At 38.1% G+C, this 16846-nt stretch overlaps 1 protein-coding gene across 6 annotated transcripts; it reads left to right on the top strand.

Annotated features, from left to right (window-relative positions):
- Positions 1–332: 332 nt before the first annotated feature.
- On the top strand, positions 333–13423 carry CBX3 (chromobox 3). Of its 6 annotated transcripts, none has more exons than XM_004459949.5 (6): positions 333–437; positions 1880–1931; positions 5023–5165; positions 7593–7755; positions 11497–11591; positions 12029–13423. In XM_004459949.5, exons 2-6 carry the CDS (start codon positions 1908–1910, stop codon positions 12153–12155), a joined length of 552 nt encoding a protein of 183 aa, XP_004460006.1. In that variant the 5' UTR covers positions 333–437; positions 1880–1907; the 3' UTR covers positions 12156–13423. The 6 variants fall into 6 exon arrangements, with proteins under 6 accessions (XP_004460006.1, XP_058152848.1, XP_004460009.1 ...); XM_004459952.5 differs by lacking the exon at positions 333–437 and adding an exon at positions 526–722; XM_004459951.5 differs by lacking the exon at positions 333–437 and adding an exon at positions 672–845.
- Positions 13424–16846: the final 3423 nt, after the last annotated feature.

Raw genomic sequence — 16846 nt, 5'->3', positions numbered from 1 at the left:
TCCCTTCCCACCGGGTTATCCCGCATAAAAATCTTGGTGGTCTTTCCCTTTCGTTTCCCCTCCTCCACGCCAGGGGAATGACTCGGCCCTTTCCGGAAACACCCGAAGCGCCTTATAGTCAACAAATTACTATTCCCGCTCCACCAAGCTAACCCTGGCCCACGTCCTTGGAGTCTATCCCTTGGGTTCGGTAGAGGTCTTTCGGGAGGTTGGTCCAAAAAGGGACTGTCTTCCTTTCTTACCAATTCCCCCAGCCCCAAGTTTTCCTTCCACCCCCATCCCAGCCTTTAGAAGCACCCACCCCGGGGGCGAGGAAGTGGGCGGAGTCCGATTTTGGCGCCAGCCGCCGCCGCTGCGAAGCAGAAAAGCATCCACCTAGAAGACTCCGGCCACCGTCCTCGCCCCTCCTCCCCTTTCCCTTCGCCACGCCACGAATGGTGAGTGCGGTCGTGGCCGCAGCCCCCCACCGCCGACCCCGGACTCCCGGCGGGCAGGGCACTGGGCCCCTCCCCCCGGTGGGCACGCGCGCACGCGCGCCCGCCCACCCCGCCCCTGCTCTCCCTTCGCGGCCGCCCGGCGTGGGCGGTGCCGCTCCCCCCCTTCCCCCGGCGGCCCCGCGCGCGCCTCCCCAGCCCCCTCCCCCTCGGATGTGGCTCGGCTGGAGGCGCGCAGGGCCGGAGACGCCGCGGACCCGAGACCCGGAGCAGCACGGAGGCGGTGAAGTCGGTGTCTTTCTTTCTCCCTAGTTATTACTCGGTGGTGGTGCTTCAGATACCACGTGCACCCCGGGTACCCCTCAGCCCCCTGCTCCCGCCGGATCCCCAGCTCTGGCGGGAAGGAGTTGGGTGAGCGGAGGCCCGCGACGGGCAGGGAGCAGGGCCTGTGCTTGTAGTTAGTTGGGGGGTACGAGAGTGTCCTCGGAACGGTGGAGACTTCAGTCGACAGCTGCCTGAAATCCAGACAAAGCGCATTTCCTTCTCTCCCCCAGCCACGCTCCAGATGGGGAGCCCGCCACGCCGGGCCTGGTCGGCGAGTTGGGCCTCCCGGGAGAGCGGCGCATTTTCCAGCATCCGCGCGGCCTGGCAGGGCGCTCGGCCCACTGGCTCGAGGCTGCGGCGGGCGCTCCGTTACGTGGCCGCCGCCGGGGGTGGGGGTGGCGCGGCCGGTGGCGCAGTGCCCTTGAGCCCCGGCCCCGCGGCCTTTGTTTCTCCCCGGGATACGCCGCCACGAGGCCCGCGCTCCCGGGTGGGGGGTGGGCGCCTGGGCCCTATCACCCCGGAATTAAGCCGGTAGAGACCTGGAGCCATGGGGGACCGGAGGAACTTAGGGAGACGGTTTGTTTTTTAAAGTGACATTAAATGGGAGTGAGCCTTCTCCGTGTGTTTTCCCTGTAGTTGCTTAACGAGTAACTGGAATGAGAAAGGGTTTCTGAGTAGAAATCAAGTTAGGATTAGATTAGAGGTTATTTTGGACTGTTAGGTCTAGAGGAAAAATTCACGGTAATTTACTGGTGTGGCGGTTTGGGTAATGGTCTATGATTTTGAATAAGACGCTTGTTTTTTTAAATATTGTAGAATTGGTATAAACGGGAATTAGATCGGAAGTAATATTTGTCCACTGTTTTTCTGCACAGGCAAAACTCAGGTTCAGGTACAAATGGTCCCAATAAGGTCTTCTGGATCCACTTGGTTGGAACATAGATGTACTTTGTCATATAATACTAATAGTTTACGTAGGAATTCAAATCTGCCCTGTTGATTTATATCCGTGTTTAATATGTGCACTACCTACGTGGGGGTTGGAATCCAGACAAGACTTGTATTTAGCTACCTTTTATATGTCATGCAAACTTCCTTTTAACTGTCATGCATTTTTCTAGTAATAGCTCTTCAAGTCTGCAATAAAAAATGGCCTCCAATAAAACTACATTGGTAAGTTAATGAAAACCTAAACTATGTAAGGATCTAACACGAGTTTTTTTCCCCCGAAAATTATAACTTTGCATCTCTGTGGTTGAGAAATTTACATCCATATATTCCCCCCACCACCCCACACCTCCCCACAGTATTTTGGGGGAGAACCAGGGGCAAAAACATAATAATTATATTGAGACACTTACTGGCTTGGCTTAATAGTTTCTTTCATTTAAAGCTTTAATATATCTAATTCTAGAGACTTTGGGAGGACAGCACAAACCGAATTTTGTGGAGTGTTTTTATTTTGAAAGAAAATACAAAACATAGAAGATACGTTAAAAGTATACGCAGCTAGAGCTGTACTGCCATTCATATTGGCACAATAAATACTGTCTAAATCACTGTGCCTGAAACCTAGAGAAATAAAGTATTTTCAGTAATACCCAAGTTAAAGAACAGGTACCTTTTACACCTAGATTATAGCAAGGGCCACTAAATTTTTCCTGTTACTTTGGTCACTTTGTCACATTTCAGCTTGCTTGCTTTAAAATACAGAAAGATCTTAAATTTAAATCATTGCAGTGATTTATTTAAACAAAAAATGAAACAAATAAATATTGTTAAGGAAAGAAGGCTATATCTTTTGAGAAATTGTTTTTCTCTCTACCTGTTTTCTTAAACCCAAAGTTTGCTTACTTACATGTTGTTAAAAAATCTTGGAAATATATAAAGACAAATATATTCAGCCATGTCAAGTTACACATTTTTAAAAAAACAACACTGGTATTCACATAAAAATCACGAAATTCAAAGTTATGGTTCCCACAGTATTGACTTTTAATCATCCGTTTAGTCTTAAGCATGTGAAGGTGAGTGTTAATATGTAAAGCAAAACTTTTGGTTTTGGTCTGTATATTCTCCCCTTGAGTTTCACACTGAAAGGGGCAAATTGGTCATTTTAAATTTGTGTCATCATTAAATTGCATGTTTTAGTCAAGTATCCTGGGAAACAGTTTGAAATCTGAAATTAAGGCTTGTCTGGCCAGTCTCTGTGGCACATGGTTCTCAAATACCATGCAAAACCATCATTGGTAAAAAACAGCATTTTCTAAGGCCTTCAGAATTGAGTGAGCCTTGAAATTCCGTAATCAGTAAACCAATGTAGATCGTGAGTTGACTTTACCAGTCAGCTGTATCCTTCGTCAAATATTGATGGGAAGAGAACTAGCTGTCCATGAGGCAGAAGGAGGCTTTGAGGATGAATGTAAATACAGAAAGCGAACGAATAGATGCTCCCATTAGATTTATACTGCTTTTACACGCAGTTTGGTAGTCTTCACTGTTTATGCTTTATTGATATTTAAATATTTTTTCATATAGCATCACAGTGTTTTGATCTATTTCATTTTAAAAGTAATTTTATTAGTCTTCTAAGATATGTGCTATAATTGAAGTGGAAAACAGTAAATTTTCCTTTTAAATAATAAGTGCTTTTTGGCTTCAAAATCCATGCTTTGCTTGGGGAAGAAAAATCTGTTGGCTTAAACCAGTCATACTTTTAATTTAAAAGAAAAGGATGCACACCTGAAGCTAGTTTGTTTTGTTTTGTATCTTTTCATTTTCTGTATTTTTGGGCATTCTCTTTAGTCTTTTAACTTCTTATTTTCAGACAGTAGTTGTTTTGTTTTTCAGCATCCAGTAAATTTTTGTCTATTCCAATATGTCTCTTTGCTCTTCCCTATACTATTCTTCCTTGTACTGTAGAGAGGCAGAAAGCCTATTTTACTCAGGTCTGTTGATTGAAACTTTTAAGGCTTGACCTGGAATAGTCAAAATCAGATGTTTCCTGTTTGGGGGGGGTTGTTTGTTTATTTCAAGAGAATTTTTGTTTTTTGCCTATGTCTGCATACCCAACCCTAAGTAGCTTTAATGTCCTTTTGCATTCTTGAGACATTGCTGTTACTTTTTTTTTCTTTTTTCTTTTTTTTTTTTTTTTTGGCATGCATGCATGCATGCTATACTTCTCTGGTGTCTTTATTGACTGGGCAATTGAGTTTGTTTTTTTTTAGTAGTACTGACTTCTCAGATGATTTTAAAATGAACATAACATTAGGGTTGTTTTTCTCCACTTAGTCTCTTCTAATTAACCATATAAGTTTTTTATCTGCCCATTTTTAGTCCTTCCATAACAAATCTGAGTTATTGAGAAATGGCTCATTGAATTGGCTCTCCTACTTCACTTAGTGTTATACCCAAAAAAAGGAACACCCCCTCCCCCAAATATACTGTTTAAAGTGAATTTGGTTGGCTACCAGTTTAGCAATTTAGATTCTATTAAGGAACTGGGAAGGAAGCATTTTACCTTGGTTAAAATGATTCAGCATTTTGACCACTTGAAGGGACAACATTATAGGTTTGTTCCAAGTGTTCAGGAGTATCTACAGAGATCATGGGAAAATAATCTTGTCATTTTAACCTACTCATGGTCTCCATGGTTGACCCTGCAATTGATAAATACCAGGATTCTGAAATGAGCTCTTCAGTATTAAGGCTGTTATGTTTTATAAAAGTTGTTTTCACCATGACCTTTTCTCTGTATTTTTGAGGCTTTTAACTCTAGTATTTGAATGTAGTTTGAATTAGGAAAGGGAATCTTAGAACTGTCAACGGGCTATATAGTTTAACAGATCTGTGGTTCACTTAATGAGTAAGACGTGTCTCTGCAACTTACTCTCCTTATCATCCTCTAACACCTAATTGTTTCTGTATTGTGGTTAAAGTGAGTAAAAACTCTGGTAAACTTGGTCGTGTAGGCTGTGTAAAAATAAGACTGGGAAAAGATAATTATTTTTCAGGTAGTATTTTTGATTGTCTTTTGGTGAATGGTGCTGGGTGATAAGTTTGGGCTAAACCAGTGGAATTAAGCATTCCTTTATTTTATTATTCATTGACTTATCTTTTCAGTAGATAACTCTTCTACCCTGGCATATAGAAGTAAAAATTTATGTTCCGAAAGCAACACTAATATAAGCAATTAACCTTTTAAAATATACTCAAAATTCAAAAACGAGTATTTCCCTTAAATTTCTCTTTTGTTTGGTTTTAGCAAAAAATGGGAAAGAAGCAGAATGGAAAGAGTAAAAAAGTTGAAGAGGCAGAGCCTGAAGAATTTGTGGTGGAGAAAGTACTGGATCGACGTGTAGTGAATGGGAAAGTGGAATATTTCCTAAAGTGGAAGGGATTTACCGAGTAAGAAACCTTAGTGGTTTTTATTATATATTTAGCTATTTAGCTGAACTTAATATGGTGTTTAAAATTTGTTTTTAGCCTGGGATCTTTTAGCAGAATAAAGATACCTTTAATTCCAGGGTCTCTTGTTTAGGTCTGTTTGAAAAGCCAAGTCCTGCGGAGTGGGCGTAGCTCTGTTTGAGTGCCTGCTTGTCATGTATGAGGTCCCAGGTTCAATCCCTAGTACCTCCTAAAAAAGAAAAAGCCTAGTCCTTAGCCTATAGTTGAAACCAGCTATATTTGAGAGTAGTTCATCACTCTGGAGAGTCATGTTTGTAAATTGAGATCAGTTTATGATGTAAGGTGGTTTTAATGTAGTTAGATACTTTAGTAGTTAAAATACTAATTTACATTGTCCCTTAGAACATAGAGGAGGAACTGAAAACCATTGAAGCTATACAATATAGACAAGTCATTCTTCAACAGAAGTGCTTGCTTATCACAATCCAGGTCCTATACTTTGTTCACTGTATTCTAATTTCTAAGAAGTAGAGCCTGGGCAGTTTTGAAGTTCATTTCTCATCTTCCTTGTTAAGAATTGTTCTCATAACCACTCTTGTAATTTTAGCTGTCTTGTGACAGCTAAAATGAAGAAAATCTAAATTTTTACACTTGTAGTTATCACGTGCTAACCTGCCATGATTAGCAGCAAAGTAGTTTGATAATTAATAATGGATAGGGGAGCCAGTGTAGTGCAAGTGGTTGAGTACCTCCTACCTATATACGAGGTCCCGGGTTCAATCCCTGGTACTTCCTTAAAGGAAAAAAAAGGATAGGTAAAGATTGACAAGAACAATTTTCCATTTTTTCTGAGCATGGTAGTGATGAGCTGTGTGATAGCCAAATATAAGGCTTCAAATACTTGTTCCCTATTTTCACACCCTTCATAATGCCTCCATAACAATTTGGGAATTATGTGAAGAGTGGAAGATTTAGGTATCTATATTAGCCTTCTAGTTTCTTTAGTTGAACTTAATTATACATAAACTCATAATGTATTATCAAAAAATTACAGCTAGCCAAGCTAAGTAAAATAGGCCTGTGAACTTTTTGCAGATTAGATTTATACAGTTTGCCACAGAATTACTTTCAAATGGTAAGACAGTTTTTTTGGAATTCCATGAGATAACAAACAACTATCTGTCTCCTACCCATCAAAACCTTAGAAACTAACTCTTCTCTTTCTCCTCCCCAAAGTTAAGGCCATTGGTATTTATTGAGAACCTGCCATGTGCATTAAAATGTATTTGATAATACAGAAGGCTGTAAACAAGAATGGACAATTCTTTCATCTTCCACCCACTAATTTAGGTTTACCAGTCTTGGAGTTTGGGAATATCCACAAATGTCTTAACTCCCAGACCAGCTGGAAGTGCCAGAGGTTAATAGCACTTTCCCAGCTTCCTTAAAAGGATTGATTTCATTTCATCTGCTTCTATAAAGGCTTTTTGGATCACCACACACAAAGTTTAGCAAAGCCTATCGCTAGTTTAGGATAATCTAATTTTAAAAGTTGATAATTTATATTCATTTTCTTTTCGGCCCCTCTGAAAAAACAAAGGGAAATGGTCATGTTGGCCTAATTTTGTATCAGGTCAGCACTTTTTCTGTACCAGGTTTTATAGTAAATATTTTGGGCTTTGGGGGCCATATGTCTCTAGGAACTACTCAACTCTGGATGTCATATGAAAGCGGCCATAAACAATTAAATGCTAAACAAATGAGCATGACTGTTCCTATAAAACTTTGTTCATGAACACTGAAATTTGAATTTCATATAATTTTCCTTTTTTTTCCCCGTAACTATTAAAAGATACATTTTTAAAGAGCATTCTTAGCCCCCAGAGTCAAGTCATACAAAAACAGGCAGTAGGTTAGGTTTGGCTCCCAGGCCATGATTTGCCAACCTCTGCTTTATATCATTTCCCAATCTGAGTACACAGCAGGCTGAAAATGTCTCAAATTTGAAAATTCCTCAGTATTGGAAGCTTCAACCCTAGTTATAATCTGATTTAGTCATTTTGGGTGGTAATCAGGAATCTGTTTTTAAGAAGCACCTCCAGAGAAATTCTGAGGCCAGATCATCTGTGTAACCTGGAGAAGTATTATCCCTCATTATTCTGTCCGAGTCATGTATCTACCTTTGGGTCAGTTAACCTGAAGATAATATAGATTTCACATTTAGTGTAGGGGTTATGAAAGCAAGCATTCTTAAAAGGAAATATTGGCAAATTCTTTCAGAAGAACATAGGGGATAGGAAGGAAACAACTAGCATCTGTAGAACAGAAGACACTTGTTTCAGATACATATTAAATGGATCCAGGTAATGGTGATAAACCTTGTTTAATTGAAGCAACTTTTTTGTTGCTGTTTTTTACTGAACACAGTGCTGACAATACTTGGGAGCCTGAAGAAAATTTAGATTGCCCAGAGTTAATTGAAGCATTTCTTAATTCTCAAAAAGCTGGTAAAGAAAAAGATGGTACAAAAAGAAAATCTTTATCTGACAGTGAATCTGATGACAGCAAATCAAAGAAGAAAAGAGATGCTGTAAGTATAAATCAAACTGAGTTTTTGCAAAAGGTTGGTGCATTGATATTTTTTTAATACTCTTAAGGTAATTTTTAAAACTCAAGGTTAAACAGTATAAAGACTCTTAAGATGCTTAATATTAACAACAAGGAGAATCAGCATCATTTAGCCTGCATTATGTAATTGTGCATTAAGTGCTTATACAACTTAAATTCCAACGTGCTTGTTTTAGGTGGATTCCTGGATTTGATCCCTGGTCATACCAGTTTCCTGCAGTCCAGACCTCACAGTCTTAAATACAAGCAACAATAAGATTTTGGATCATTGATAACCTTCATATTACAGAGAGAACAATCCACAGTTCACATCTTGATTGTAGACCATTAGTGGCATTGATCACCAGGAAGTACTTTGGCATGTGATTTTTATTTTGGCAAAGTATTTCCAAATAGTACTTTGATTTTGAAGATTATAGTTTTTGATAATAAAAATTAGGTTTTATTGGTGTGGATTGAGACACTGGGTTTGTATATTGATCCTGTCTTTGCTTCACTAGTATCTCTGTGGCTTTAATCACATCAGAAAACTTTTTCTGCCCTCAGCTCAAGAACAGAGATTATACTTGTCCTGCCTACTGGCTAGTATGACAATTTGGGGAAAGGCCTTGTTGCTAGATTGTTTGTAGGCTTGGATACTGAACATATCCAGGTAGGTTTTATATAATCAGTAAGGACTTTGGATTTAAAATTTGGTCCTTTGAACTAGATGCCAAATGCCTTGCAGATGATCCGTTAAATCTTCATGAGAAGCAGATGTAGCTCAAGCAGTTGGGTGCCTGCCTACCACATGGGAGGTCCTGGTTGGGTTCCCAGTGCAAGACAGCGAGCTGACCTGTGGGCTCGCATGGTGGAATGATTCCACGAGTACTGACAATGGGAGATACAACAAACGGAGTGGGCTTGGCTCCAAGCGATTGGGTGCCTCCCAAAAAAAAGACAAGCAAACACAGAGCACACAACAGAGAGCATACAGTAAGCACAAATTGAGGGGGATAAGTCTTTTTTAAAAAGTCTTCATGACAACTCAAGTTTATAGATACTTGCCACCCAATTTGGTTCTGAATGCTTTAGCAGCCAAGGTGAAAAGGTAAGAATCAGTGTTTATAATATGAAAGTAAAGTGCGTGCTTAACAGAATCATGCTTTGCCAGTCATTGTTCTCAGTAACTTGTATTTCATAAACTTATGAGATAGATACTGTGATGATTCCTGTTTTATAGTTAATGAACCTGAACCACAAAGAGATTAAGTAACTTAACCAGAGCCACACATTTTGTAAGGTGTAAGAGCCATCATTCTAATCCAGGAAGTCTGATTCCAGAGCCTGGATCATTGGTGGAACACTGGGAGAGAGAGAATTTGTTGGTATCAGCAGTTCTCAAGATATTTTGGTCTGAGGACCCCATTACACTTTAGAAAATTGAGGATCCCGAAGAACTTTTTTTTATATGAATTATAACTATTCACATTTACTGTATTAGAAATTAAAGCTGAAAAGTTCCTGGAATATTTATGTAATTTCTTCAGTTAAGAATAACAAAAATTTATTATATGGTGCAAATTCATGGAGACAAGGTAGATTACAGGGTGCCAAAAATAGGGGTACAGGGAACAGGGTGTTAATGTTTAATGGGTACAGAGTTTCTGTTTCAGGTGATGCTGAAGTTCTGGTTGTGATGGTAGCACAGCATTATAAAATATAATTACCACCACTAAATGGTATACTTGAAAGTAATAAAAATGAGAAGTGTTAGGTTACCCACAGTTTTAAAAAAATTTTAAACCTATTACATATGAAAACATTTTTTATTAAACTTTTTAAAACAAAATTTAGTGAGAAGAGTGGCATTGTTTTATGTCTACTTCTGCATTTGATTTGTTGCAGTATGTAGTTTTGGTTGAAGTACATGAAGACAATCCAAAGTTGCACAGATGCATACATGGAAAAGAGGGGATGTTGCAGAACCACTGATGGGTGTCAAGGATTCCCCAGGGTCCTCAGTCATATGTTGAAAGCCACTGGTTTATACTAAAACTAGAAATTTCTACGGTTTCCTATGATTTATATTGACTATAATAATATTTAGTATAAGTCTAAAAATCTTTACTATATTGTGTATGCTTTAAAAACAGATGGGTAATTTAGAGTAATTCGAAATAACTGTTTCAAGGGTTGATAAATACAGCTTGATTAGAGTTCCCAGATATGAATAGATTAAATAGTTTTTTCTTTGTTCCCTTGCTGTTCTCCAATTGCTAACTTTGAATAATTTGTCTGTTTCTTGTCTTTTTTTTTTTTTTAAGAGAAATTTGGGATTTACAGAACAATCAAAATACAGGATTCCCATATGCCACCCTATTATTAACATCTTGTATGGAACTTTTGTAACAGTTGACAATAGCACTTTTTTTTCCCTCTATTTCTAAAGAAGTTTTAGATTACAGAAAAGTTACATGGTAAATATAGGGAATTCCCATATATCCCACCACTCCCCCCGCACATTTTCCCTTATTAATAACATCTTTAATTAGTTTGTTACAATTGCACAAATATTGAAGCATTGCTACTAACCATGGTCTATAGTTTACATTATGGTTCATCTTTTACATTCAGAATATTTTTAGAAATTTTAGTTCACATCAAATATCAGATGCCGAGATTTGCTTTTTTTGTTGTTTTTTTTTTATTCCTCTCCCCTTTCTCCCGTTGTCTGCTCTCTGTCCATTCACTGTGTTTTCTTTATGTACACTTGATTCTTGTCTGCAGCACCAGGAATCTGTCTTTTTTTTTTTTTTTTTTTTTTAAGATTTATTTTTTATTTATTTATTCCCCCTCCCCCATTTGTCTGGTTTCTTTGTCCATTTGCTGTGTGTTCTTCTGTGACCGCTTCTATCCTTATCAGCAGCACCGGGAATCTGCGTTTCTTTTTGTTGTGTCATCTTGCTGTGTCAACTCTCCGTGCGTGCAGCGCCATTCTTGGCCAGGCTGCAATTTCTTACACTTGGGGTGGCTCTCCTTGGTGCACTCCTTGTGCGTGGGGTTCCCCTACGTGGGGGCCACCCATGCATGGCACAGCATTCCCTCCCTGTGCGCATCAGCACTGCACATAGGCCAGCTCCACACAGGTCAAGGAGGCCCGGGGTTTGAACCGCGGACCTCCAATGTGGTAGGCGGATGCCCTATCCATTGGGCCAAGTCCACTTCCCTCTATCTCTTTTTGTTGCCTCATCTTGCTGCGTCAGCTCTCCATGTGTGCTGCGCCACTCCTGGGCAGGCTGCGCTTTTTTCACATGGGGCAACTCTCCTTGAGGGGCACACTCCTTGCACATGGGGGACACCCCCCCATGCATGCATGGCAGGGCACTCCTTGCATGCATCAGCACTGCACATCGGCCAGCTCACCACATGGGTCAGGAGGCCCTAGGTTTGAACCCTGGGCCTCCTATGTGGTAGGTGGACACTATCAGTTGAGCCAAATGTGCTTCCCCCCAGATTTGCTTTTACTGTTTGTGAAATTAATGGAAATAATGTGATTTAGTACTAAATATGGGATCTTGCTCTAATCATTTCTATTTCAGTATTTGAAGGTTTTTATTTAAAAGCTGTATATAACAAAAACATTAGAAGTTTATATTCTTTTTGCTGTATAGACAAATATGTGGAAGAATTTGTGTAAATAACCACTTAACCTCTTAAACAGGCTGACAAACCAAGAGGCTTTGCTAGAGGTCTTGATCCTGAACGCATAATTGGTGCCACAGACAGCAGTGGAGAGCTCATGTTTCTTATGAAATGGTAAGTGTGTATGTGATAGCCATTATAAAATTTAAAGAAGGAATAGACAGACTTTTTTTAAAATTTTGTGAAGTGTTACCTAGGAAATGTTTGTAGTTTCCACTATTAAAGTGTAATTACCTGTAGAAAGGATTCTAGTTCCTTTTTTGTGGAGGTACTGGGGATTGAACCCAGGACCTCATACATGGGAAGCAAGCATTCAACCACTGAGCTATACTCTCTCCCCACTAAGGATGCAGAGTCAGCAAACTGTGGCCTATTTTTTTTTTTTTTTCTGATGTTGTTTTAATTTGGAACACAGCCAAAAGCATCCACAATCCTCTTGAAGTGATTAAATATGCCTTTTGTTTAATTGAATCATTCTTTTTTAAATGTAGGGCTCTTGGTTGCTGAAAACTATTTAGAATTTTAACTGAGTATTGTTTTTCTCATAACAGGAAAGATTCAGATGAGGCAGACTTGGTGCTGGCAAAAGAGGCAAACATGAAGTGTCCTCAGATTGTAATTGCTTTTTATGAAGAGAGACTAACTTGGCATTCTTGTCCAGAAGATGAAGCTCAATAATTGTCTGCATTGTTGCTTTTTATATATATTTATATATATATAAAATCTAGGTCTTGGTTTTTTGATTTATTAGTGTGAAGAATAACTACATTCTAATGGAAATCAAGTTTGATATGTTTGTTTTGAAGTAGAAGTATTGGGGGAGTTAGGGTTTTTGGGGGACTTTGGTTTTTGTTGTGTGGTTTTTTGGGTTTTTTTCCATCAGTGTCACTGGTTATTTTGCACAAATGAAAGCTTTCTGTAGTTGCTTCATTTATCAGAAAAGAACATTTGCTACCATGGTATATTATTTCCTCTGCATTAGAGAACAGCTTTTATAAATGTGGGAAAAATTTTCCAGTCATTACTGAATTAGAACTTGTGTTTAACCCATATATGCCCAAGGACCATTTTGGAGATTTTTTGTTTATTTGTGTGTGTGTATATAAATACATATGTAATTTTTATTTTTGTATTTTTTTTTTTTAACATTCACCAAAAAACCATTCAAAATAAAATTGGCATTTCACAACCATAGATAAGTCCATGTTGCTTCTGGGATGCCATCATTCTTACCAAACCAAGATATCACTTGAAATTAAACTGAAAAATTTCCTGGAGTCATAAGCTTTCAAATCAAATAGTTGATTCAGTAATTAATTGGACAGGGTAATAATACAGATAATTTAGGGAGTGAGTATAGCTCAGTGGTTTGAGCACTTGCTTCCTGTGTACAAGGTCCCAGGTTCAATCCCCGGTAGCACCTTTAAAAAAAAAAAAAGCAACCAGATCAAAACTCATTGTCTATATCTGTAGTCATATAATGCAAAATATTCTCAAAATTCTGAGAGGAAAATCTGACACCACCAACAATCTCCCAACCCAGATGAGAAAACAAGGTAAATACTGTTGTGTTTTTGTTGGCCAAGCAAGGCTTAGTTAAATGAGCATTTAAAGTTTGCTTCTAGAGAGCCATTTCTTTATGGAAAGTTGAAATCCCTGTGCAGTGTAGCACATGGAAATTAGTCAGATGGTTAGATGTTACTATTTAGGACCTGTTGGCATAAATGGGTAAACAGATTTTTGTAATCTAAACTATTGACCTGCATGTTTTTCTTTACCCCCCAGCGCATTCCTTACATGTAGGCTCAATCTTTTCAGTATTTGGATTGCTGGTTCAGCAGAAGCCAGGAAAAACAATAACTTTAATCAGAATGTTATATGACTGTATATTGTTTACTTTATTGTAAATACTGGTGAACAGTGGTCAATAAATAGTTTTATATTCCTTTCTGTGGTTAGACTTTTTATATATATATATATGATTGCCTTTTACAGTGGGAGTATAGATAACACCTGCCTCATAAACACATTGATTTATTTTTGTTTATAAATCAGATGATATTAAGGCATTAAAATACATATCCTAGATCCTTTGAGCTTATGAGTTTTAAACTTAACAGTTTAGTTCCACAGAAAAGTTTTCTTATGAAGAGATAAAAATTAGTTTCCTGTGGTTCCTAACAGAAGTTTGCTTCATTAAAATGGAATTTTGGTGCTTAAAATTTAGTTGGTTAAAACCGTTCTCTATAAAACATTTACAGTATAGATAATTCTGATACGACTGATTCTCCTCTGGTAATAAGGAACATTTTTGTTGGTTTTCAAAATCCATAAAGAAAAAGGGAGATCATTCTGTCTATACTAAGCAATTGATGGTTTTGATGCTTCTCTCAGTAGTGGGTTTACAGATGGTTCCTATCTGTTCCGTTCCTATCAGAAGTTGCTGGCTTCACAATTTTCAGTTTAGTAAGAATTTCTGGAAGCAATGTGTTACACATTTATTACTTTAGTAGTTAAAAAATCGGTCTCACTGGTCCAGTCAAGATATCAAGTAGGGCTGGTTCCTTACCTTTTCCAGTTTCTAGAGGCCATCTGTGTTCCTTGGCTCCTGGCGCCTTCCTTTGAAGCCAGCAGCATAGCATCTTCCAACCTCTCCCTACCTCTCACTCTGACCTCTGCTTCCTTTGTCACAGCTCCTTCCTTTGTCTGACACTCCTGCCTCCTCCTGGTAAGGATCATGAAATTACTTCTGGTCAACCCATGTAATCTAGGATAATCTTCCATCACAAGATCGTTAGTTTAATTATGTCTGCAAAGTCCCTTTTGCTGCACAAGGTAACATTCACCCTTTTAAGAATTAGGACATGGACTTCTTTGAAGGGCTATTTTTTTCTACCGCAAGGGTACTGTGTGAAGATTGAACACAAAACATTCTTTCATGTTTCCTAAATTCTCAAATATTTGACCATTAGCTATAGGAAAAAAAAAAGACCTTTTTTCCCCATATTTCTATTCTCCATACAATTAACAAAAATGGGATCATATATTTTTGTAACTTGTTCCCACCCCCCAAACTCGAGCCATCTTGCTTAGTAAATATATTAAAATCTATCTACCTCATTCTATCATAGCTGTTTAACCACTCAAGTCAAATTGCGTGGGTTGGAATCTGCTATTGCTTGACCTCGAACAAGTTATTTCGTTCCTCTGTGCTTCAGTTTCCTCAACTATAAGATAAAGGTAATTCTTACTGGGTTGCTATAAGGGTGAAATAAATCCCTGAGGCATGTAAACAGTCACTTGTATTTATATATAGTGTGTTACCTATTTTTAAAAAGGAGTACTAAGCTATTGTATGGATGTTACCCAACTTTTTCTACCATTTGCTAGGTGTAAGTGCAAGTTTAGTTGTTTGTAGTTTTTTTTATTGAGGTAGTAAACATTCGTATACATTATGACCTTTTTTGTTTGTAAAGTCAAGTTTACACTAATTTCATTCCTAGCCAGCATCCCATATTCCCACAAGTATTTCATGTTAATGGTCATACTCATTTTTAGCCCATCTGATGACATCTTGTTTTAGTTTCCAAGTCTTTGATGTTTTTGTTGTCTTCTTTTCATGCTTAATGGCTGTTTGCATTCCCTCATTTGTAAATTAATTGCCAATTTCATTACTTTTTTTCTTGAGAGGCATTCCTTTTATAATAGTTTTCTGTGTTGCAAATTTTTTCTTCCAGTGTTTGTATTTTGACATGTTTTCTCATGTTTTTGTGGTACAAGATTTTGTATTTTTCTCATGTAGTCAGTGCTTCTTTTATGGCTTGTAGAGTTACTGTCTGGTTTAAAAAGACCTCTCTCATCCTGAAATTGAAGTTATATGAATAGTTTAAAAGTTTTCTATTTTCACTGAATTATTTGTGGTTAAGTCTTTAATCTTAGATTTTGTTGAATATTGTGTTAAAGGCTCCAGATTTTTGCTTTCATTCTTGTACAAGATGCATATCAATGCTTTTGCTTTAGAAGTTACATATATAGGTAGCAAAGGTTCCCTTATTCTGTGGATCAACAAAAATAATCATTGTGCCACTAGAAAAAAGTCAGCATAGCAAAACAAGAATTTTTCTTTTTCCTCTTTAAAGGCCTTGAATCTGCTCAAACACCTGGACAAGTATTCGTTTGGCAAGATCCCTGAGTTTAATACCATTGTGAAAGAATGGGGTCACTTTGACCTGGAACTTATTACCGATAAACTACTTTTAGAGTCTCTGAAGTTCTAGTATGAACCCTTACTACTTTTATCTTTCTCTCTGTGCTTTCCTTTGATAGTTGAAAACAAATGGATATCCCTTATTTATGAGCCAGAGATCTTGTTCTTTGTAATTCTCACAGGGCTTATTAACAGCCTGATTTACTTTTTATTAAAGAAGTTGTAGGTTTACAGAAAATTGCAGAAAATATAGAGTTCCCATATATCTACCCCCATTATTAACATTTTGCATTAGTATGGCACCTTTATTGCAATTCAGAGGATATCACTATAATTGTACTATTAACCATAGTCCATACTTTACATTAGGATTCATTGTGTTGTACAGTCCTATTTTCGTTTGTTTGGGTTTTTTTTTTACTTTTTATCAGCATATATACCAGTAAAATTTTCCCTTTTAATCACATTTGCATGCATTAATCGGCGGTGTTGATTACATTGTTGTGCCACCATCACCACCATCCATTACCAAAACTCTTCCATCATCCCAAATGGAAATTGCACCAATAAAGCATTAACTCCCCGTTCCCTACCTCCACCCTTGGTAACCCATATTCTAGTTTCTGAGTCTATGAATTTGCTTATTCTGTTTATTTCAGGTAAGGAAGAACATACAGTATTTGTCTTTTGTGGCTTATTTTACTCAACATGATGTCTTCAAGTTCATCCATGTTGTCACACAGATGAAAACTACATTCATTTTTAGGGCTGAATAATATTCCATTGTGTACAAATGCCACATTTTATTCCATCATTGAGTGATGGACACTTGGGTTACTTCCATCTTTTGATAATTGTGAATAATGCTGCATTGAATGTCAGTGTGCAAATATCTGTTTAAGTCCCTGCTTTCAATTCTTTTGGGTATATACCTAGAAACGGGATTGCTGGGTCATGGTAATTCTGTACTTTTTGAGAACTGCTAAACTTTTCCACAGCAGCCGCCCCATTTTACATTCACACCAACAGTGAACAAATGTTCCTATTTCTCTACATCCTCTCCACAATTTTCCATTTTTTAGATAGCAGCTACTACCATTCTAGTGGATAAGAATTGGTATCTTACTGTGGTTTTGATTTGCATTTCCCTAATGGTTAATAA

Source organism: Dasypus novemcinctus, chromosome 5, assembly GCF_030445035.2.
Source record: "Dasypus novemcinctus isolate mDasNov1 chromosome 5, mDasNov1.1.hap2, whole genome shotgun sequence".
Classification (NCBI taxonomy): domain Eukaryota; kingdom Metazoa; phylum Chordata; class Mammalia; order Cingulata; family Dasypodidae; genus Dasypus; species Dasypus novemcinctus.
This window is presented reverse-complemented; position numbering and strand designations above follow the sequence as displayed.

Excerpts from the sequence above, each read along its gene's own strand:
- CBX3 (XM_058296864.2), top strand. The coding sequence starts at position 648 with ATGTGGCTCGGCTGGAGGCGCGCAGGGCCGGAGACGCCGCGGACCCGA. Across the intron at positions 5,166-7,592 it reads AAGTGGAAGGGATTTACCGA|TGCTGACAATACTTGGGAGC; the intron begins GTAAGAAACCTT and ends TACTGAACACAG. Across the intron at positions 7,756-11,496 it reads CAAAGAAGAAAAGAGATGCT|GCTGACAAACCAAGAGGCTT; the intron begins GTAAGTATAAAT and ends CCTCTTAAACAG.